General features: G+C 33.0%; 3 protein-coding genes across 4 annotated transcripts; 1 reads left to right on the plus strand and 2 right to left on the minus strand.

The window, feature by feature from the left end:
• The first annotated feature begins 2,156 nt into the window (after positions 1-2,156).
• LOC140983001 (uncharacterized) lies at positions 2,157-6,555 on the plus strand. 2 transcript variants are annotated; one of them, XM_073449846.1, is made up of 6 exons: positions 2,157-2,308; positions 2,469-2,788; positions 2,968-3,672; positions 4,000-5,361; positions 5,687-5,801; positions 5,959-6,555. In XM_073449846.1, the coding sequence occupies exons 3-6, from the start codon at positions 3,019-3,021 to the stop codon at positions 6,195-6,197; spliced, it is 2,370 nt and encodes a 789-aa protein (XP_073305947.1). In that variant the 5' UTR covers positions 2,157-2,308; positions 2,469-2,788; positions 2,968-3,018; the 3' UTR covers positions 6,198-6,555. The 2 variants fall into 2 exon arrangements, with proteins under 2 accessions (XP_073305947.1, XP_073305945.1); XM_073449844.1 differs by having other exon boundaries at positions 2,469-3,672.
• On the minus strand, positions 6,421-10,086 carry LOC140983000 (uncharacterized). Its single transcript, XM_073449843.1, has 2 exons — positions 7,308-10,086; positions 6,421-7,202 (listed from the first exon to the last, which is right to left on the minus strand). Exons 1-2 carry the CDS (start codon positions 9,955-9,957, stop codon positions 6,796-6,798), a joined length of 3,057 nt encoding a protein of 1,018 aa, XP_073305944.1. The 5' UTR covers positions 9,958-10,086; the 3' UTR covers positions 6,421-6,795.
• Positions 10,087-20,495: 10,409 nt separating this feature from the next.
• Positions 20,496-23,943, minus strand: LOC140982314 (protein neprosin-like). Its single transcript, XM_073448792.1, has 7 exons — positions 23,225-23,943; positions 23,018-23,104; positions 22,555-22,857; positions 22,254-22,424; positions 22,085-22,138; positions 20,972-21,118; positions 20,496-20,900 (listed from the first exon to the last, which is right to left on the minus strand). Exons 1-7 carry the CDS (start codon positions 23,441-23,443, stop codon positions 20,523-20,525), a joined length of 1,359 nt encoding a protein of 452 aa, XP_073304893.1. The 5' UTR covers positions 23,444-23,943; the 3' UTR covers positions 20,496-20,522.
• Positions 23,944-24,902: the final 959 nt, after the last annotated feature.

The raw sequence follows: 24,902 nt of genomic DNA on the forward strand, positions 1-24,902 counted from the left end.
TTATTGTTAGCTCTCAGAGGTAGATTAGTCATTTCACTCTTTTTGTATTTACCGTAACTATATAAACATAATTCTTTATATTTTTTATTCAGATTTTACAATACTGCGACTTGAATTTTTCGTTAATCACTCTCTATTTGTTCAATGGAAACTTTATATTTTGTATCATTTTATACGTTGGCTATTTTTTGTCATCAAAATTTTGTCATTGACATTTGCTTCCTTACAATTATGATTATATACACAGTCATATTTTAGTTTCAGAATGTTACATTTGCTTTTTACATAGTTTTAGTTCATTTTCCATGTTTCGTTAATTTGCCATCGGCGTGACACTTATGTGTCGAGTCATAACCACCATTAAAACATGATTTTGATAATCATAAAGGATTAAAATTGCAAAAAATCAAATATAAAGAACGAAAAAAAAACTATTTGTATGATACAATACCTAAAAGAAACCTAAAACTTAATTAACTTTTAGTGAAACTTTTTTTAATTCCAAAATTTCCCCACACAAATTTGATTATAATTTTGTATGTAAATTTTATTATTCAATTTCAGAAAAGAAAAATGATTGTGTTTTATTTAATAAATCATTATCTATTTTTTTTTTTATCGAACAGAGCTACAAAACTGGGCTTCACCCCTCTTTTCTTCTTTGCTTCGGTAGTGAATCACATACTCTTTAAAATTAAAGGGCAGACATACACGCCTTATTTGAGACTACTAAGGTAGGTAGTGGACTCTTTCTGACTGGGACAAGCGGGCCGTGTCTGAATTCAGAGCGGAGTAGACTCATTTTTGTTCGAGCTGCTCCCACACATTTGGTTTTGATTTTTGAAGAAGGTTTCTCTCTAAATTAATAATATTTTGACTCAGTTCCAACTTGGACCAACGTGTTAAATTAATAAATTCGATAAATTAATAAATTCGATATTTTTTTAGAAGACTTTTATATAAATCAATAGTTCGGTCAAAATTATAGATTAATAATTCTTTATAATTACAAATATAACTAGAATAATTTAGTAAAATATGATTTTATTTGTATGAAGAACATGTATCGTTTTACCAAAATTTATAGACGAGAGTAAATGTTTAACGCTAATAATTTAAAATGTACATCAGCTCGATCACCACGGTTCGCTCGCTCTTATAACAAGATAATTATTATACCGAAACAACATTGTTATTTGTTTTTCTTTGAATTTAAATTTATTTGGATTTCATATCTAACTTTTCTTATTATATGTTGTACCGTTTTATTTTAGGTTTATAATAAATTTTTAATTTTAAATAAGTGACACTCATAAAATTAAATTATTTTACGTACTAAATATATAAAAACATATTATTATTAATATAAAATAATAATAATTTAAATTTCTTAAAAAATTTGAAATTGAATTTATTTAATTTAAAGTAAGAATAAGATGAATGAGTGGACAGCGAGACCTACAAATAATGAGTGTGAATGTTAAAATGAATGTGAGAGAATAGATGTGTTAATGTAATGTGTATGTGGCATGTGGACCTTACGATTTTTGATGAAGTGGTGGGTGTTGGGTGCTCTCATAGATGCAAGTGACTTGTATTGATGTTAGACGTTGAATTTTACTCGGTTAGTAACACAATTAATATTTTTTAATTATTAAAAATCTCAATATCATTTACTTATTTTTATAAATATATATGTACAACAAATCTTATTACTTTTTATGAAATCAAAATATATGATATGGACGTCATTGAATTACAATGATTTTTTTATTTAATTAGATCTATGATTCAAAATATATGATATGGACACCATTGAAATACCATGATTTTTTATTTAATTAGATCCATGTTCGTTGAATAGAAAAAATAATTTCTAAAATAGTAATATATTAATTTATCGATTAATTTAATATCTCTAAATCAATAAAATATATTTTTAATTGATAGAAANTTTTTTATTCTTCAGTTCAATTTCCCCAAAAAAAAAATAATTTGCTAAATTTGTAGGGGTGATTGGGTCATTTCAGATGCTTATAAAAATATCCACTATCGCATAAATATTATCGGTCCCGAAAATCAGCGCCCTCGATGCTTTGGGTTTCAACGGTCCAGATTCACTGTGTGACGATAGTAGGAACTAGTAGTTATTAGTCGTCCTCTTCTCTCAAAAACCCTAGAAACAACCATCCCCGCAGCCCCTCTTATAACGTGAACGCCATTAATTAACTGGAAATAAATAAATTCTTGAAATTGCGGTTATCATAGATGAGATGAAAGGAATCTTTTGAATCGGCTTGCTATCCAGGTATTGTTTTCCTTTTTTCTTCAATTTTATACGTGGAAATCTATTGGTATTTTGGTTCGTTGGCTTGAAAATATAAAGATTTTTTTTGGAAGTGTTTTTGTTTTTTTAATTTTTTTTCGTATTTTATTGCATTCTATAGTGTTTTCTTTTCTTTATGTAGAGCCGGGCGAAGGATGATGTAAAATGGAGTGCAAAATATCCAAGGTGTGTGATGGTCCGAGTTGAATCGAGTTGGAATCTTTTTTGGTTCTGGGGGGGAGCGTGAAAAAGGCAATAATGGCTTGGAAGGAGTGTACCGGGTTCGAATGTTGTTGAGACCTAATTGGGACACCGTCTTTGTCTGTTTTAGGATTCTTGAGATCGCGTCTGGGTTTATAAAATTGCTATTTAAGGAGAGAAAAGTGTCATCTTCATAAAAAAGATACCCTTTTTCTCTGGATTTGGCCAAAACCTGTTCTGGGTCTCTGTCTTATTGACTCGGTGAGGGGATTTCTTTCTGATTTAGTCTGATTTCATACTTCTAATTTTTTTTATTAAACTTGCAAGATTGCTTTGTCTAGAAGACATTAAAAACAAGGATTTGACTCTATCTCAGAGGTTAGAAACTTCGACTTGGGCTAATTTTTGGTGTTTAATTTTGTGGGACTTTCAATGTGAAGGGGAAAGTGAATTTGGGGTCTGTGCTACTTTGTAGCAACAAGAGCAAGTCGATGCCTTCAGTAGGAATGAGACGCAGCACAAGGGTTCTTGGAGCAAGAGTTTTGCGGTCAGGCAGGCGGCTGTGGACTGAACCGCCACATGAAGATGGCAAGCTCATTAGAGCAGTTAGGGAAAATGAGTGGATTGATATTCTTGATGGCTCGATGGGTGGAGTGGATGCTGGTGATCCGTGTAAGGGTGCATGTCAGAGAAACGGTAATGGCAATGCGATGGACATTGTTGAGGAGCATAAAGTAGAAGAAGATGCACATACGGATGTTGGAGATGTGAAAAACGTGGACAGAATGCAAGGAATTGTGTATGTTAGAAAAAGAAAGAGGGAAGCATTGAAAAGCTGTGGGTCTTGTGAGGATAAGAGGTTTGGGAAGAAGTTTTTCAGGAAAAAGTTGAGGGAAAAACACAGAGCCGCTGCTCCATCAGAAACTGGTGGTGGCTTTTCCGTTGACACTGCTGCACATCAAAAGCTCGCTATTGTTGTCGCTGTCAAACCCTCTTATGACAGCAGTCATTGGATTTCTTCCTTCTTGTGTTCAGTACTGTGCTATATGAGGAGGGTCAACATTAGATTACGACTGCTTTCTGTGTTTGTACATTCAAAACCCATATTTGATGCTTATTCTTCACATGGTATACTTTTTCTGCAGGTAAAATTTCTCAATCAATTTATTCATTTCGATTTTTTTTTGTAAAGTCATGGGTTTATAAGTAAGGATCTCTTGTTAAAATTTGCATTAGTTAATTGTTCTTTGTTTTCTCGTTTCCAAGTAAAATTCTTGTGAAATTAAATGATCAATCTTACTTTTGCACACATATATTATTGAGAAACTTAGTGATTATTTAAATAAGAATAGAGGTGAGTAATGAGATGCTAGGATCGAAATCAAGGTACAAGGATCTCCATTCACCTTTTTTTTAAACCTGAATCAATGCTCACTTGAAATTCTTAATAATTTTTATACTTCTTGTTATAGGGGTCAGCTCCAGTCAAGAGTTCTGGTTTATGCATAATTTCAGGATCCAGGTCCTTGATACCCATGTTTGCTGTGGATTTTTCTGCAGTTCCCTTTTGCTTTATGTATTTGCATTCAAGTATGCAGCTGAGATCGGCACGATTGGCCTATGTGTCTGTTGTGGTTCCGTTGGGCGTCAATGAGAACTTTGAAGAAGTAACATCTCAAATTTCTCTCGGGAAAGATACATGTAATAGCAATTCTCTTGTATCCAGTATTGTTGGTTTAAGGCGGAGGGATTTGTCTACGTCAACTGGTGGATTGCCTAAATTGGCTCTTCGAAGTATGCAATATCGAAATAGTAGACATGTCCAGAAAAGGAGTTCTCTTAGACGTAAGAGAGGAAGACCACCTTCTGCTTTTCGGGCTAAAAAATCACATGGACCTTTGGCTTCAGATCTTTTACGGTTTAGACAGAATGCAACTCGATCCTCTTCTGCAGCACCTAGTCGGACGCTTAGGAGTTTTGCTAAGACAAGTCCCTCCAAGTACATTAAAGAACTAAAATTTACTCTTGGGATGGATGAGAGCCGTCCCTCCACCCATTCCAAGGATTTGAAAGCTGCTAGGAGGCTTATACCGCAAAACACAGGTGCTAGTTTTTGTTCAGCAAACTTATTAATCATTGAAACAGATAAGTGTTACAGGGAAGAAGGAGCTATCATCATTTTAGAACTATCTGCTTCAAAACAATGGGTTCTTGCTGTTATGAAGGAGGGGGTGAAACGATACAGCCTCACTACACAGAGTGTCATGAGGCCATCTTGTTCTAATCGCTTCACTCATGCAACATTATGGTCAGAAGATGGGGGTTGGAAGCTTGAGTTTCCTAATAGGCTAGACTGGTTAATTTTCAAAGAACTTTATAAAGAATGCTCGGACCGAAATGTACAGTCACCTACCGCTAGTATCATTCCTGTTCCTGGGGTGCAAGTGGTATCCAGTTCTGTTCAAAACAATTATATACCATATGTGAGACCTGATTCATATATCACTGTAAAAGATGATGAACTAGCAAGGGCGATGATCAAGAGGACTGCCAATTATGACATGGACTCAGATGACGAGAAGTGGCTAAATGAATTCAATGATACTCTGTCCTCGGATGGGGAGATTCATGAACTTGTAACGCCTGAGCGATTTGAGTTGGTTGTTGATGCCCTTGAAAAAGGTTTTCATTGCAATGGGGATGATCATTCTGACGAGAAAGCAGCATATGATTTTTGCATGCATTTGGAGAGAAAGGAATTTATAGAGGCTATCCATAAGTACTGGATTAAAAAGCGGAGACAGAAACAATCAGCACTTGTCAGGATTTTCCAGGTAAAATTAATAATGATTCTAATGCTGCAATTTTAAGTTGTGGAGCGTGTTTGCCTGTTATGATTGGAATATAGAGTATAGTTATTATATTGGGTAGAAAATTACAATTTATTATGAGATTGACTTTATGTACTTTCTGTAAATTAGAAAAGCAATAATTTTCCACGCACTTTTTAATCATTGCTGTATGTAGTACTGGCTTCTTTCCCTGCCTCATTGGGTTTCCGATTTTTTTGTATTTGAGTTGTAGGAGGGTATTGTTACGATTGGGTCTCCAACCCAAGACCATTTGATTCTGAATTTACCTTCTCAATTTCATTGGCAGCTACACAAGCCTAGAAGAACTCAAGTGATACCCAGGTCCATTTTACGGAAGAAAAGATCATTCAAACGTCAGGCAAGTCAAGCTGGGAGAGAAAAGCAACGAACTTTTCTTCAAGGTTAGTGTAGCCTTCAAAAGTATCATTTAATGCGAAATCGGAAACACATCATTCATTTTTAAATCTAACATTTTTGTTCAACCGATTTGTTCAATTTGGTTGAGTTTTGTACGGAGTTATCCCAACTGAAGGTAATTGTAAACTTTGGATTGTACAGAAATGGTAGCTGAAAGAGACACTTCGGAACACAAGAATAACTTACTCAAATTGCAAGAAGCTAGAGCCATCGCTGACAGATCTGAGCTGTCAGCCATTTTAAAGCGTCAAAGAGCTCAAATCCTCATGGAAAATGCTGACTTAACTACATATAAAGCTATAATGGCTCTTAGAATAGCCGAAGCAGCTGAAATTGTGGAGGCCCCTGGTGCGGTTGCATCATTTTTCTTGGTCCCTTGACCGAGTAACAGTAATCTGAATTCCATTTCAGATGGCCGTTTTTTTTGGAGCTGGAAGAGAGGAATTACAGCCTTGTGGTGGCCTGTTTTTGGCGAAGCCGTTAGATGTCAATCTTATGAAAGAACTGTTGTAGTGTTGTATAGAATTCGATTCGTAGTTGCAGTGTAGTAGGTGGTATATTTTGGTTTCTTGAAAAAGTAAAGAAGCAAAAAAACATAGGAAATTGTTTTTATCATAAATGGTCGGGGTCTGTCAATGGTGGTGGAATTCTTGTGTACACTTGACGACACATGTCCTAAACTCAGTACATTTTGTACGACTGCAATTTAGAACTGTAGCTCATAGATTTAGCCAATAATTTATTGCTTTTTCTTGTACGTGGATTTTTAGAGCTGGGTTTTCTTTGTGCTTGTAGATTTTGACCATAATTTCTTACGTCTCTAATGCAAATATGTTCTTGTAGAAAGTAAACTTGGTTGTATGATCAACTCTAGGCTTTAACTGCTTTAAAATGCTACAAGAAAAACACAGAACACGAGCTTCACGCATAGAAAAGACAGGTACTTGTCAAGATTTAGGAAACATGAAATTTACAGTACTATAGAAGCCCTATGACCGGTGAATGTGCAAATATTAGACTCTCTTTATTTACAGTGTATCCCCAAATTTGGCTCACACTTTTTCGGCGAGGCTTTGCTTCGCCCAGCATTGTCACAATGTCTCTCATCGATGGCCTGTCTTTGGGAAGCTTAGCAGTGCAAAGAGCTGCAATTTTGAGGACCAGAAGCATCTCTTCTTGAACATACTTGCATTGGCCAGAGACGTTAGCGTCTAATACCTGTTCCGAAACTATATTGTTTGCTTTTCTTCGAACCCAGTCTACTATATCAACGGAGTCGCCAAATGAAGGATCTAATGGCATTTTACCTGTCAAGAGCTCCAAGAGTACGACCCCAAAACTATATACGTCACTCTTCTCGTCAACCTTCAGGGTGTATCCATATTCTGAAAAAAATCAAAACCAAGATTTTTTCTCAAGATTAATTTCACAAAATGGGAGACATTTTAAAAGGGATTCTCCACAGTTTTGGTTTGCAAGAATCAACTAACCTGGTGCTATGTATCCATAAGATCCAGCCACCATGGAAACAGTCTCATTCTTGTGATGCATTGTTCTAGCCAACCCGAAATCAGCGATTCTTGCCTCAAAATCCGAATCCAACAAGATGTTATTCGACTTCACATCACGGTGAATCACAGGTGGATGACAATCGTAGTGAAGGTAAGAAAGTCCTTGTGCTACACCAAGTGCAACATTATACCTCGACACCCAATCCACCAGCATTTTCCCTGCCTGTTTCCCATGTAATGCTTCGCCAAGACTCCCATTCGACATGTATTCGGACACCATCATGATATCAGTCTCATTGTGCAGATATCCCAATAATCTTACTATGTTCCTATGCCTCAGTTTTCCTAAAAGATCCACTTCAGCAAAAAGATCATCTGCAGTTTCTACATCAGTTTCTGATCTCCATAGCTTTTTCACAGCAACTATGCTGTGCGGCCGATGAATTTCAGCTTTGTACACAATTCCGGTACCGCCTACTCCAATCACATTTGATTCCTTTAAACATGATAGTATATCGGCACTTGTGAAATTTAGCCTCTGGAATGCTACAAGCCTCCAAGGCCATTCGGTGTTGTTTTTCTTGAACCAATCAGTGAACGAATTGCTACACAAATACCACCTTTTATAGAGCTGCCTCGATGTAAAAGCTAAGATTCCTACCACTAAAATTATTGATATTCCGACAAGAAGTCCTACAACAGTATGATTTAAGCGAACTTTTCTCTGCGCAGGTGCATTCGTGACGGCTTTAGAACACGGGGTAAGTACACCACCACATAGACCAGAGTTACCGATAAGATCGTTTGGATTAATGGTCATTAAGATACCGTTGCTCGGAACAGGACCCTCGAGCTTGTTGTAGGACAGGTTGATCATTTCAAGAGCCGGGGAGTTTCCAAAATTTTCTGGTATTCTTCCAACAAGTGAATTGTTTGACAAATCAAGAATCGATAGAGTCGGCATTGAGGCTAAGGACTTTGGAATTTCTCCATCGAATTGATTGCATTTGAGATTAAGAGTCACCATTTTTTCACATGAAGCTATATTCTCAGGTATTTTTCCCGAGAAATGGTTGTTTGAAAGATCAAGTGATGAAAGTGATTCACAGTCTTGAAACTCATCCAGGATGTTCCCTTGCAGATTGTTATTCGAAACCGTGAAGGTTTGAAGAGTTGGCACGGAGAGAATATTCGAAGGCAACGAAGAATATAGACGATTCCCAGAAAAATCAATGAACGAAAGTGAAGCAGATAAAGTAAAATCTTGAGGAATTTCACCCGTGAAATTGTTATAAGCCAATTCTAGCCTTTGAAGTTTTGGAAGATTTCCAAAACCAGAAGGGATTGAACCTGAAAGATGATTGTTTTGGATCCGAACGCGAACCAAAGACGAACAATTTGATAGGTTCATTGGGATTAAACCTGAGAAAGAGTTATTAAAGATAATGAGCTTCGTGAGATTCCCAGAGTCGCATAAACCAGGTGGAATCTCACCAGACAGCGAATTTGATGAAACATCCAACCACTGTAAAGGAGAGTTTTTTCCAAGATTTGACGGCAAGAAGCCAGTTAAAGAATTCTTCCACAGCTCAAGAACTTCAAGTTTTTTCAAATCTCCTAGCCCTTCCGGAATAGGACCCGTCAATTCATTGCACATAAGATTCAGCAGCTGCAGATTCTTGATACCTGAAACCTGGTACGGTATCTCTCCTGAAAGATGGTTATCGGAAAGATCCAAATACACTAGACTTGTCATGTTCCCTATCTCAGGTGGGATTCTTCCTTCAAAACTGTTTTGATACAAGTAAACAGTGGTCAACTTTTTCAAATTTCCCAATTCTCCTGGAATTTGACCACTCAATGTGCCAACAGCCAAATCAAGATAATGAAGATTCGTCAAATTACCGAACTCTCCTGGAATTTGTCCTTGGAACTGATTATATCCCATTATAATAGTTTCCAAAGACGACAATTTACCGAGCTCGACCGGAATCTTTGCAGTTAAATTATTACCAGAAAGGCCAAGAAACCTCAACTTCTGCAGGTTCTGGAAAGAAACTGGAATCGACCCTTCGAAAAAACTCCCTCTAAAATCCAGGATTTCAAGCAAGGTTCCATTTCCAAGATCCTCCGGTAAGAAACCTACGAAATTGTTGCTTGATGCATTAATACTGGTTAATCCTTGAATCCCTCCAAGGCCAATAGGGAAATTCCCCACAAAATTGTTCTGGCTCACATCAATGCTCACCAATGAAGTGATATTGGATAAAGATTTCGGCAGCGAAGATGAGAAATCGTTGCAGCATAGATTCAGAGTCTTCAGATTACCCAATTCTTGAATTTGATCAGGTACTCGGCCACTAAGGTTCATATTGGAGAGGTCTAACTTTTCGACATAGCCCTTGGAGTTGCAGAAAATACCGGTCCAGTTACAATGTGGCAAACTGGTTTTCGCTTCATGGACTGGCATTTTCCAGTCTTTTAAGTGATCAAATGTATCAATGAAGCTGGATTTTAAGGAAAGCAAGGATGATAACTCAAAATTTGGAACATCATCGGCAAAAACAAAAGAGAAACTGATGTAACAGTAGAAGAACAGGAAGAGGTTGCAGCATTGCATTTTCTTCATAGTACTTCTACCACTTTTTTTCCCCTTTTCCTGAATTTTCCCTTAGTTTTCTTGAACCATTTCAGATTCTTGGATAAAGGGATTTTGATGATTGATATGCAGAGTTCTGTGAATAAAAGAAGATCAATGGTTGATTAACATAGAAAAGTTCTATTATTATAAGAAAATGGGACCCTTTTCCATGTGCATGTATTTTGTATCAAGGATAAGGGGACCCTCGAACTTTCATGTGAGGGCTAATAATATATATTTATATTCTTTAATTAAATTTTATAATTTTTTTAAAAATTTAATATTGAATGGCTAGCTAGCTATATTCGCCAACAAAGATGAATCCAATGATTAACTACTAATTAAGCAGTAATTAAAGAGAGTTCGTGAGGTCTTGGAATTTGGAAAACACAGCTATCAATCTTGCATCTAATGACTGTGAAACTTTGGACTGATTTACGAATGTTCCGACATCAAAACATGTAAGGAATGTGTTTTAAAGTATTGACTAATTTCCCTCAATAAAATGGTACTTTTTCATCATCCATCAATTTGAGGTCAACTCGAGTTAATATTTAAGGTGAATGTGATCTTTATACTTACCACACACATGTGTAGCTGTTCTTGTTTTTATTTACGTTAAAAACATATTATACATTTTTCACAGCATATATTGTTTTAATTTATGATATGTAAATATCATTTTTATATTCCAATTTATGACCATTTGTTGGTTTGATATACGTTTACTTTCTTAAACTAATATATACAGAGAAAATTATATTTTTGATCTCGTAATTTGTGACGTAAACCTGGACGTTTGCAGCTGAAGTTTCCTTAGGAAATTGAGAACCTCCAAGATGTCGATGAAAGGAACCTGGACTATATTATTAAGAAGGAATTCTTCGTTGCATGCACAGAACATCCAGGACTTTAATTCCTTGTGTAAACATGGACTAAACATCTCGTAGAACTTAGAACAATTTCAGGAATAAAAAACATGCAGAAACGAGAATACACTAACAGATCAAACAAACAATGCACAAGAGATTTACGTGGTTCGATAGCAAATGATCTACATCCACGAAAGAGCATCACTTTCTTTTATTAATCAAGAACCGAGTCAATTTAAAAGATTCATGTTCAACAAAGTTATAGAATATATCTCTACAACCAACCAATCTTCTTCTTCACTCTCAATCATATTTGTGTACCCCGCTTTTATCTTAATATATAGAGGTGTTTTTTGAGTGTAACATTAATGATTTTCTTTATCTCTTAATTCTGTTCTTGACACCATACGTTTAAATACATGTTTACTGGATATATGCTTCTTCTGTCAACCCCTAACACCCCTTCCACCCGAGTGTTATGAGCTTTTCCCTATCAACAACCAACCAGTGATAGCCTGTGGTTTCAGTGCCAACAGCTGAAACTCATCTCCTCCTCACACCCTTAGGTGGCATGCCAACTTGGAAGACACTCAGACAGCTCATCAACATGCATGTTTTTCATTTTTTGATCTTGTTATTTATCAATTCACAGTCTTATTCTATTAACTTGAACTTTTTCAATTTTATTTCTTTTTCATCAGAGCACTGACATAACTAACATCTGACAGTACTTTTTCAATGTTAGTCGTCACGTCATCAATTTTTGGTGGCACACCGTCATTTTTCAATGTCATTTCAGCACTTTAATAAAAAAAATGTCAAATAAAATTATACAAATTAATAGAATAAGACTGTAACATGATTAACAATAAAAAAAATACAAATTACAAAACTAAAAATATATTTTTCCCTCGTATATAACTATTAACGAAGAAGGTTACAATCCATAATTCGATAAAATTATAGGAGCATATACAAATAGCTAGTCGCAGCAATAATTTCTCATGACACGACACTAATTCATAATTATTTGGCTAATAAATTTTCCATATATACCAAAATCCATAATTGGGTTGGCTAATAATAATAAACAGTTCGCATTAGTGTCATCTGACTTGAATAAATATGAAGAGTGCTGTTTTTATTTTAATTTAATCCGAATAAATGTATGGATTGTTACTAGCATTGGTCTATTATTGCATTTGACATTATATCATGCAAAAAGGGTGTCAAAGAATCTCTACATGTTAGGGAAATCATTCACAATTAAACACCAAATCATACTACTTTTTCTCCAATTCATTCACAAGATCATATCAATATTAGAGAGGTTTCTAATAGGGATTTATGTATATATTTGAATATTTGAAGACAGTCCCGCAGATTCTTGGTAAGCCACATGCGACCCATTTGGCTGATTCAATCTTTTGTGAATTAAAAATAGGAATGAGTTGCATAAAATAATGAAAAATAGATGATAATGCATTGAGAAAGAACAATAGGGGTTGGATGGCATGTGAGTAGGGACCTGTAAATTCAGCAGCGTTGGAAATTAACTAAATTATATATGTGCATTGAATCTATTCGTGGTGGGGAAGGGACGGACATCTGCTCATTGTCACATTCTGCGGCCTTCTTGCTTTTTTTTTTTAAAGCAGAATGTGACAATGAGCTTTTTTTAAAAAAAAAAAAAAATTAAAGGAATTTGAAAATTTAGTATTTAAATTTATATTGAGTAAAAAAAAAAATGTATGAACTTTCAGAATTTAAAATGGATATACTTTAATTAAAGGGAGAGGAAAAAGTGCATTCATTAAGCATAACCTATATAATATGAGTAGATATCTTGTGAGACGGTCTGACGAATCTTTATCTATGAAACTGGTCAACCCTACCGATATTCACAATAAAAAGTAATATTTTTTCATGGATGACCCAAATAAGAGATCCGTCTCACAAAATACGACCCGTAAGACCGTCTCACAAAAGTTTTTGTAATATAATATAACCAAAGAAAAAACATTTTTATGGAATCATATTTTAAAGTTGTTCGTTAATATTTTCCATTCGGACTAAATATGGCTAAACTTGTTTCGAATATTAGGCCACACACATACTATATTATTAAGTGTAAGACTCTTAGAGTAACTACCTTAAAAGATACCAAAATATTTAATTACATAATTACCCTGCTGAAAACCTCATCATGGCACTCAATATTTTGTATAGAAAAAATCTAAACAAATATTTTCTTTTAAATTGAACAACTCTTCTAAATTGAAAATAATGTCGTGTTAATTGTTTGATTTTAATATTTGATCAAATTAATAATAATAATAACACATGCAACGCGTGTGTATTTTTACTAGTATATTATTAGAATAATGCTAAAGCTACAACCAATAAATCATTACAGCAATATTTACAACCATTATATCGTGAGATTTTACTGTTATATCGCGAGATTTTGTATTCAATATATAGTGAGATTTTGACAAATTGAAGTTTTGCATTGAATTTTTGTATTGTACAAATTGATGTACAAATATGGATGTACATGTAGCATCACTCATATTATTAAGTTTAAGACACCTAGAGTAACTAATTTTTGATATCATGGTCTGTTTTAATAATTATATATATTAATAAAGTATTAAAACTTTAATGTAAGTCACATGTAGTGTGGGGACCCGGACGCTAATTCAATTCTTAATCATCATTCGGATCAATTTACTAATCAAGTAATTTGGGTCATAAAATTTTTTTTCTTTAAATGCGGAACGTAGTGAAATAAATCTCATATACATATCAATATAAAGGTACAAGTCTTGTACAACATACATTCATCTAAATCTAAGGTTCAAAAACTAATTATCAAGTGTTCAAACCCTATTTACATCGAAGTCCGTAGTCTCCACTCTAATCACGATCTCTCCTCATCTCTTTGACCCTGATCATGTCCCACCTGTTGCCATGCACACATACAAACACGACAACAGCCGGATAATTCCGGTGAGAAATACATCCCAGTATAAATCAACAAAACATGCAATCATATAATCGATATAAAAGCATGAAACAAATATCAATAACATGTATTAAATCTGAAAACATAAATCGATATAAAACTGTAAATAACTCGTGACTCTACAGCTCAGACTAGACTCATTCCTAGTCTAGGGATCCCGGTTTCTAGACGTTGGCATACTATATCGAATCTCAGTAATAGAAATAAATCCACTCCTAATCAAACATCGATATAAACCAAACATCTAGTGTCTTGACCTATCCGTCAAAGACTTTGGCACCTCCGCCAATAACTCCTCTGTGACAATGTGCAATGGGCCAGTGACTACTCTATCACAGTCTGGCACCTCTGTCACAAGACCAATCGTCTAATCACGCTTTCTATAAATCAATAGAACAAGCATATCAATTCAAATCAATGCATATAATAACAATAAGTATGTGGTTTAGGGAAACTCAAGTTATATCTAACTCGAGTCATTCTCCCGGGTTCGACATTGACTTATACCTTTCTTTCGTAGTCTCGGTCTGAAGCAATATAAGTGCTGAACTCAAGACTGTCTCTGTAAATCTGAAATGACATATCGAGAATAATAATATCACCATTCCATTCCCAATTCAATATTGAATCTGATTACTCTGAATTTAATGCAAATCAACGGCATAACGGCACAATCCCGATATCCCCGTCAATACAATAGCAACATATATCAATTACAAACCATAACCCATATCCGTTACAATCTGTAATCAATCCATACTCCAAATCTGTTCAATTTCAATCGATAAAATTAGAAAATCATAACAATTCCAAAATCAACTTGTTCTTCGATCTGACTTCGATTCTACGATGTCTAGTATTCCCAGAACACATACTAATGATCAAATTATAATTCTCCCAATACATAAATTTCAAAACATATCAGAAAGTAATGAAACTTACGTCCTTGTGTAGTAGGTGACGAGAGGAGCACAGAACTGTGTTCGGATTTAAATTCTGCTAAACGGATCTTGTACAATCGAATTCTAAGGGATTTAAGAAAACTTGAGAATTAGCTATGAGAGCTCTCGGGTTTCTCCTCAATTCTGAAATGAGAATGAAGGTAATATACATCCAAGTTGCATGGTGAAGACAAGTGTCCCACTCAAATCCATTAATTGCAATTTAGCCCTTGAAATCTTCACTATTTGCAATTTGGTCCTCACAACTCTTTTTAATTCAATTTCAATCCTATGGAATTGTAACACCATGGAATATGACTAAACATTCCAAAGATTCATAAATTAAATAATCTCGGATTAAAATGATAACATCTCGGGCCTTACATGTAGTTTTGTGAATAGAGTCTTTGTTTCTTAATTATCAAGTTGTTGGTTCAATTCTTACTTGGGTTTTTTTCCTTTCCTTTTTCTATTTATTTTTTTAAATTAATATATCAAAATTACAGTGTAATTCCTTATTATTTCTTATAATTGTATTTTGATTTTCATTTAAATATAAACAAAATGAATTAAAAAAAATATTGTACAATGCACACAACGCGTGCGTCGGTGCACTAGTATATATTTATAGATGAGGTGAAATTTAGAAAATCATGTTTTGAATCATAAGCTGATTATAAATAAAATTCCCATTTTTTAAGAACAAAAAAAAGTGATAGTCAGCATGATTTTATTTGATACGACTTAGTTTGCAGTTGAAAATTCACATGTAATTCACTAAATTTTGATGTTTTTTTTACACAAAATTTTGATGTTTTAAAAGTTATAGATATATCGTTGTAAAAATATATCGACCCATTTCATGGATATAAATACGTGAAACCGTCTTATAAGATACCTACTCTAAATATAAGTATATATAATTTATTCTTAATTATGAATTTTATGCAGGTAATATCTAGTTTTTCTGATATTAAATTTCATAAATGAAATGCATGTTTTACCGTACAAATGTATTAATGGCAACGACGGATGTATTATAAAATTTTATTAATCCCGAAACAATTTGAACATAATTTTTAAAAATAAATTCCTCATTATTATTTTTTTTCATTTCTTTTAACATCTTACTCGACAATAATTTTCAAAGTATGATCATCAATAAGTAAAAAGTTTGGAGATATTTCAATTCAGATCACGTTGGAGTAGTGACGGGCCGCAATAATTTTACAAGTCATTAGCAAATTTAATTTTTAGATATAAAAAAATGAAATTATCCCAACAGAAAACATTTACCTTTGATAAAATGTTTGTACTACGTACTCTTACTGCTAAATTTAAAGACACGTGAAATCAATTGGATAGTACCATGTTATTAGTTTGTCTGAGATTGCAGCTGAATTCAATTCATACCTGCTTAATTACCACAATTACTATTAATAAATTACACCATAACTATCGCACAATTATTTGTACTTTAGTTTGATTTTCTCGCAACATATAAATAAATATATACTAGCGTTGCGTGGGCATAATAGTTGCATGCATACATAAAATAACATTTTGTTATCATATTTTTTAATAATTAATTTAAATTTAAATTTAAATTTAAATTAAAGAATATTAATATAAATAAAAAATATTTATAATTTGTGTAGAATGAGATATATAAATTAGGGAGACTTAAAAAAAATGAAACTTGGAAGTTATAAGAATATTTATAGAAGACTTCACCAAGACACCAAAATGTTTAATCTAATGGTTTTAACTTTCATATAGTATTTAATCTAATGGTTTTAACTTTCATATAGTACTAGTGCACCGACGCACGCGTATAATATTTTTTTATAATTCATTTGATTTATATTTAAATGAGAATCAAAATNTATATATATAGATGTAACATCCTACTTCGATTCGATTAATTCGTAGATATGATTCAGTTTTATAAAAATTGCATCCTCGATTTTGATTTGCTTGTTTTTTCAAACGAAAATTGACGCAAAAAATGTGTTCAATTAGTAATAGATAATGCCGGATTCTTTTTTTGTCTATTTTCTCTTGATCATAAGTCAGAAGTTCATAAATTTAACTCATAATTTTTATCAGTCAATTTATTATATAGATATGCATTAACTATATAATTCATGTATGGTAACATAGTTATTGATAAGTATATTTTAAATAACTTTGAATTATTTAATATTGTAAAATCTATTAAAATGTACGTGAATGCAGCCCTTGAAATACGTACGTTGATTAACTTTCCTTATCTATACTCAACGTGAGAACTATAGAATCTCCTCATTTGATAACCAATCCATGCAGATCCAGTTCAACATGTTATTACTGTCATTCCTACCAAGTCGGAAAAGTTCATCAATTTCCTGTTACCGACGAAATGAAGGGGTGGTAAAAAAAAAACCCTAAATTTGTGATTTTATTATAAGTTCTAATTATAAAACGAAAAATGATTCTTAAACCTCTTTCACGCTCATGTTATTTCGAGGTATTGAAGAAGAAAAAACAGCAAAATCCAATCCAAGTTTATCGTAATCGATTAGTTAACACTTAACATGTTAGTTAACTGCATTATGAAACACCTAATAAATAATTGGTTTATCAAATTATTTACCGAGAAGATCAAGAAGATAAGAAGAAGAAGGAAGCAAAATTACTTAACTGTTTGGAATTTCTTAAGACAACCTTAAAAAATTGTCAACATTCCATATTAACTATTCGGACCATTTTTGGCCAGAAATAACAAGCCATGAAATTAAAGAAACAAAACAAACGAAAATAAAATTAAGCCAAGCATTAGACTTGCCAAGAAGTTTCACATCCCTTCAAATCCAACCATTTCTGATTCAACTTCTTCAAGTTTCTGATTCTGCAAGTTCACATCCCAACATGACCGAATTAGGAATCAAACGATCGACGATAAATTTCTTCCAGGGCTCGTTTGGCATCATCTCGAACATATTCTCTGATCTGGCTTCAAATTAATGGTGGATTAAGAGTTGAGAACGAAGGAGAAAAGGAGGTGTAAGAGTTTGGAAAACATGGCATATCTTGTTATATAGACGAATATATTTGTGGAAGTGCATGAGAAGTGTTTCTTTTTTAAGGTGATCCTGCAATCTACTATCCTTTTAAGTATACTCACTATAACAAAAACGCTAAAAGACAACGGATTTTATCCGTTGTCGCAGATCATTTAAAACTGTTGTAACTGATAGTGTTGTTGAAAGTGCGTTCAGACGAATAAATCGTTTTAAGTAAGCTTTGTGCGANCTCATGCGACTATTTTGTGTCAATTTCGATAATATTAAACAAATTAGATGCACTAAAACGAGGAACAAATAATTGTCCAAGTAGAGAATCCTAGAAAAGAATGGTGACAAAGTTTATGTGTGGATTCTTAAGATACACGTACAAATAAATTTTCATTTTAAATTATAAGAAATTAGACACTAAAAAGCAATATTCAAACTTCGTTATTATTTAGAATACATCCAAAGCCATCGATCCCATTAAGAGAATCACCTATAAGTCTTAACAAAGTGTCGTGGAGTCGATAAACATAAACTTTTTTCAAGGGACCCAGCAAACTCTTGAATCTTTATCCATTAAACAACAAAATTATTGGAGGAGCTTAGTAGGGTCCAACTCTAATTCCCTACTTTCGATCACTTTGTTATGTTTGTCTTTTTATAATTTTTATTATCCATCTTGTCAAATTTTATTTCATGTTGAAATTTAATATTTTAATATTGAATATTTGAATATTGGATGTTGAATATTTGAATGTTGAAAATTAGATAAAATTAGGTATTGAATATTGAAATTTGTGTGTGATGATGAAGGTAATGATGTAATTTATTTTTGGATTATTTGTAAAAATTTTCTATAAATAGATCTCTTATTTGTGAAGAAAATCACAATTGAGTTGAGAGAAAAATATTATAAAGTGTATAGTGTGATAATTTTGAGAGTTTGAGATTTTTACTTTTTATCGTAAATTTTTAATTTTTCACAACATTTCAAATCATTTTTTGGAATTTTAATAATTTTCTGATATGGCGTTAATATGACATCATTGAAGTATTTTTACGTGTATAGTATCAGGTAAACACTTGCAAAAAAACAAATTTATAGAACAAAAAAATATATTTTTCTAAAAAAAATAAAATAAAACAAGCTCTCTGTTTGCGTGGTGGAATGGATCTTCTGGGATTTTCTTTTGTTTTCTTATGTTGTACGGAGGGTGAGAATTATTTTTCAATTGATTTGCCTAAGTGGATACCATAAGATGTATGTAGTGACCTTTAACTATTTAGGTTGGAATTTGAAAAAATAAAGTGGCAATCCAACTACATATAGTGTGTCGATCTTATCCTTTCAAACATATGTACTACAGAATTAACCCGTGAAACGATCTCATATAAGTTTTTGTAAAATATATAAACATTTAATTGTGTGAATAAAAACTCAGCATGACCAAACAAGTAATTATTTCATGGGATTTGGTGAGATTTGAAATTAAAAATCATATTTTGAGTATTTGTGTATAATAGAATTTTAAAACGAGATTGATATTTGATGGAATTTTATATAACTAAATGAAATCTTAACAAAAATGAAAGAGTTTCATGTGATTTGGATTATATGAACAAAATAACTTTTTTTTTTCAACTATTAAAATGTCATTTTCTCAAAAAAAAAATATTTAATTCACTTTATCTTACAATTAAAAATTTTATATTAAAATGATTTAAAAATATTTATATATTTTAAAATTAAGTAAATTTTTTATTTTTCTTACCATCCTAGATTTTTTAAATACTAAAAACCTATTTTATCATAATAATGACTTTATCTCAGAACTCATTTCATTATTGAAAAATTTATTTAATAAAATATATATATATATATTCTTTATATTTAAAAATCATTTTTCTTATATATCATATATAAACAACATGAAAGTATAAAAAAATAATAAGTAAAACAAATTATTTTAAATATCAAATAATATTAATTTTATTATCAAATCCAATTCTTAAATATACAAAAACTTGTGTGAGACGGTCTCACAGGTCGTATTTTGTGAGACAGATCTCTTATTTGGGTTATCTGTGAAAAATATTACTTTTTATGCTAAGAGTATTACTTTTTATTGTGAATATCGGTATGGTTGATCTGTCTCACATATAAAGATTCGTGAGACCATCTCATAAGAAACCTAATCTCTTAAATAACATCAGTCAAATACCACAATAGAATTCTAAATTCATGGATTTCAAATCCAAATCCAATTCCAAATCTCATTTTTAATTCTTCCAAACATAAAAAAAAATAAACACTTAATAATATTCACAATTTTTAATATTTAAAAATCTTATACTTTTGTAGCTCCTTTATTAATCCATTAATTTACTTCTCTAATTCTCTATATTTACTTTTACAATGTAATTTTGGTTTTTCTTTCGTATAACACTAAAAATTAAATAAGACACTGATGATAATAATAACAACTAAAATAGGGAAATAAAATTTACACTACCAATAAATACACTAGTCCAATACAAACAAAAACTCCTTCAAAAAAACAAAGTGGAAATTTTTTTTTTTGAAATTATATAATTCCAAACTCTCAACCAATTGACCAACGCATATTTCAGATTTTATTTAAAAAAATTAATTTCGTAATTATGGGCAATTTTGACTTTTTCCAGGCCCACCATAGTAAAAGTATGTGCCCCAATCATTGTTGAACGAGCTCTTGATGTTGTAACAATGTGTGTTCTCAGCTAGTGTTGTTATTTCTTGGGCCGAGCTTAGGCTGTTGTCCGAGTCAACGATCTCGATATTTCTAAAATAGCTCGCTCGAGCAAACCCATCATCGGCAAAATGGCCCGAGCCCATTTGAGTCGATGTGTGCTCGTCGTCGGCCTGAGAGTTCACAATCTCTCCTCCCCATTCGACCATCGTGGCCCGGTCCGATAAATGGGTGAAGATTTCAGCAGGCCAGTAACCCACCAATGTGCTGTCTCCTAAGCCCATCCACCAATGGCCCAACTTCGGATCCTGCATAATGAACAAAGAAAATTAAAGTTGTATTTAATTAGTTTTAATCAAAAAGATTTGTTATTTTAGACCTTCCACACGAGGATGGTAATGTCGTATTGGTCTCCGTTGACAGATGACACCGGAGATATGGCAGCTCCGATCGCTATTCGACTACTTGTTTGCACAAAACCCGAACACAAAAGATTGTAACACCCTGTCGCTTGATATGCATCGCTCTGCAAATTAAGATTAAAAAAATGTTAATAATCACCAACTTTTAATAATAATATAATTAAATTTTTTAGGGTTTAAAGATAATTTCTCATTAATGCAAGATCTAAAAATGTATTACATGGACCATAAACCTATTAATACCTATACTGCAAAAAAATTTCATGAATGGCAAGTCAGAAGAATAGTATGGGAAAACAATTGGTGTCCCACTTATTAATGAATTTTATGTTTTCCAAGATATATTCTCCAGTTTATAATTTTGACTTGTCATGCTAGAATTTATATAATAAGAATTTTGAATGAGATCCCTCAATAATATATTATTATTATTTGGACCACCAACATTCATGTTGTGGAAGATGAATAGTCACTTTTCATGGTTAATGTGCTCTAAAATCTTCATGTGCTTGCCCCTCTTTTAACATTTTCAAGGCTAGCTTTAAGAAATATTTTATTCCCCTTTAGTAATTTATTAATGTTTAAGGGTGATGAAGGTTGGGCAACCTAGCAAAAACTTTTCTGATTTGGATCTTTTGGTGTCATTGAAAACACTGCACCAGATACTGTGTATTTTTTAAACGATCGAGATGATCACTTGATCATCAACAATTTTTCAATTTTATCTGACACTATGTGAGGTCCATCAGACGATGGAGTGACTATCTCGTGCAAAAAATACACAACATCAGATGTTATGTTTGTTGTATACAGTTATAACATATGATCCAAATCCAAACTTTTCTAGAGTAAATAAAGTTGGTTGGATCGAGTTGAAGTTAAAATATAACATATAATAAACTTAAATATCTTTCTAAAAATTATATGAAAAAAATAATTAATCCGTAAAATCTCATAATTCTTTTCATCATTTCATTAATTATAAATGGAAGACTTTAGCATTGTTTTACTTGAAGAAATTAAGATAATAATGCAAAAAACTTGGCATGAAAATAGATCAGAGAACTAACCGTCCAATAGGTGAATAATCTTGGCCTGTTGTCACCATATAACTCTGGACTAACCTGAATCATAAGTACAACCATTAACATTAATCTAAAACAAATATTTAGAAAAATAGGAATTTTTTTGAAAAGAATTTACATGAATGTATGAAAGCAGATTTTGTGTATGGTTTACCTGCCAACCAGCTTCAATGCTGTTTAGTTCTGAACCATTAAATGATCCAGAGAGAACCCAAATCTGAGAGAGACTGAACTCGTTTACCAATTCTATCGATGGATTCCACACGTTAATCGTCGCTTTTGCCCCGTATATCTCTTCTGATGGTTTTGTGTAGGCTATAGCATGCTAGTTTCATTTTAAACAAATGAAACATTAAAGTTATTCCGACATATATATTATTGCATCGATCTTACAAATATATGTAATGTCTGTGTTTCATGCATATGGAGAATGAAAAAGGATGTATATAACAGACCTCATGGCCATTGCCGCTGACGACGTCAGGCGCATCGAACCGACGGGAAGCGAGGAGCGGCGATTTGATTTGTTTCTTGCCATACTCATATAAAGACTTAGCCCTCAACACATCGCGGACTGTGCTTCGCCTGATAGATACTGTTCCTTTCGGGCACTTTTCCCCCTTTTGGTGCCACATTTGCCATTTAGCCCCTTTGGTCTTTAACCTTCCACCAATACGACTGGTGGTGTTAATATCTTTGTGAGCCAATCCTTGTGTTTTGGCCATTTTCATCATCTTTGGCATTTCTGGCCGAACTCTCTGTATGCGGGTTGTCGAGGATGATTCAAATGACCAATTAGTGTATATATGTGAGAAGAATAGATTTCTTTTACTCCTACGTACAAGTACTGTTATTGGATTTTTGTGTGTGAAAAAGAGTCGTCACAAAGAGACGAAATTCGAGTTCAGTGATGCGCACCTGAATCTTGTGATTCTTAAGAAGAGGATGATCCAAAGCCGGCTGTTTTCTTTTATGCACACAGTCGATAATATCTCCATCTGGGCTCTGAAAATAATAAAGAGAAAACCGACCAAATACTGAAAATTTCCACACACACAGACTCACACATCTAGAAATATGTAGTATGAGTTCATCATGATAAATAAATTAACTATATACAGACACCTGAATAGTGAATACAGGAGGCTTATTAATCCTTTTCAAATGCCTCTGAATCCTTCCAAGCCTCAAACTACTAACTTGTCTGTATCCTGTTTGCTTCAAATCCGTACTGGAAATGGCCAAAGATTTTTCGGAGAAAATGACAAGAAAGGATGACAAAAGCAGATTATAAATAAGAAAAATTGACAACCCCCCAAATTTGCTTACACAAACAGTGGCCATTTCATTCAGTGTAATCTAATTGAGAAAAAAAAGAAGGAAATCAAAACCAAGAATAATGTTGATCAGAAACCATTACTGGGAAAAAACAGACACTCTTCCCAGACCACACTCTCCTCTTTAAACCCTAAAACAGTCCTACACGAAATTAAACTTTGAAAATGACCTCTATCCAATTCTTCCCGTCAGTATCACCACCCCCTTTCTCTCTCGCATTAAACACACACAGATATGTATGTAATATATTTTTACAGGGTTACATGTAATACCCAGTAATTTTTTGGAGGAAAGAAGGAAAATTAACGCAAATTTTGAATATATATACACGCACAAAGGCGGCCATCATGACAAATCTCCTGTCCCGCCAGCTCCGATTCATTGTATGCACATGGATATATCATATATACATATACATACACTATGAGAGAGAGAGAGATCGTTACAGAGAATTAAGTAGAGGTTGGTGGAAGACAATTAAGATTAAGCTGAGAGGCGCACACACATCCAGATCAACATCATGATTACCTGCATGCACCTGTGTGTATATATATATATATATATTATATGTATGTATCTTTAAAGTTTTTGTTTTTACAGTCAAAGGAAGTTAAGCGCCATGAAAATTAAAGCAACAGGAAGGATTCTGAATGATTAAAGAGAACAATTGAAGAAAAGGCCCATAAGCATAATCACAGCGTAATAAATCGTCCAAACCAACCTCTTTCTCCATGTATTTATTACACTTACTTGATTATAAACACCTGTCTGTGCCAACACACAATCTTCGCCATTAATTTTTCTCAAAAACCCATTCTCATCATTTTCCCTTTCCTAAACTTAGCTAGCTGTGTTCTTTGTGGGGGTTTGTTAATATCATAATTGCTTTGTTTCCTGATATACTTTGTAGCCATTGGGACTCAACGATCGAGCCTGACCAAGGTTTGAGTTATTTATGCATTTGGGGAGAAATTTGTATTTTCTTCACAATTAAATGCTTATAAAATAAAATGGAAAAATAATTTTTCCCACCAAACTTTCTATATTTTGGGTTTTTTCCATTAAATTTTCAAATTTTGGTTTTTGGTACACTAATTTTTAATTTTTACTATTTTGGTCCAATTTTTGACATAACATATATCACGTCAATATTTTTTGATATCACGTCAGCATTTTTTATGTCATGTCAGTATTTTCTAGTCTTACATCAACATTTTGCAGTGTCATGTTCACACTCTAATTAAATAAGCCTGAAAGCCAAAAATATTTAAAATTAAAGCAACAAAACAAACTTTAAAAATTCAATTGACCAAAACTCAAATTAAGAAAAGTGACAGCACCCAAACAAATATATTTTAGAATGATCCAAACAGTTTTTCCTAAATCTCACGTATGTCGAAAACTACTCAACTCAGTTAAAGATTATGATTCAAAGACGTTGTCATGTTTCGGGTTTTTTAAACCT

The sequence above is a fragment of the Primulina huaijiensis genome, chromosome 8 (assembly GCF_012295235.1).
Source record: "Primulina huaijiensis isolate GDHJ02 chromosome 8, ASM1229523v2, whole genome shotgun sequence".
NCBI lineage: Eukaryota > Viridiplantae > Streptophyta > Magnoliopsida > Lamiales > Gesneriaceae > Primulina > Primulina huaijiensis.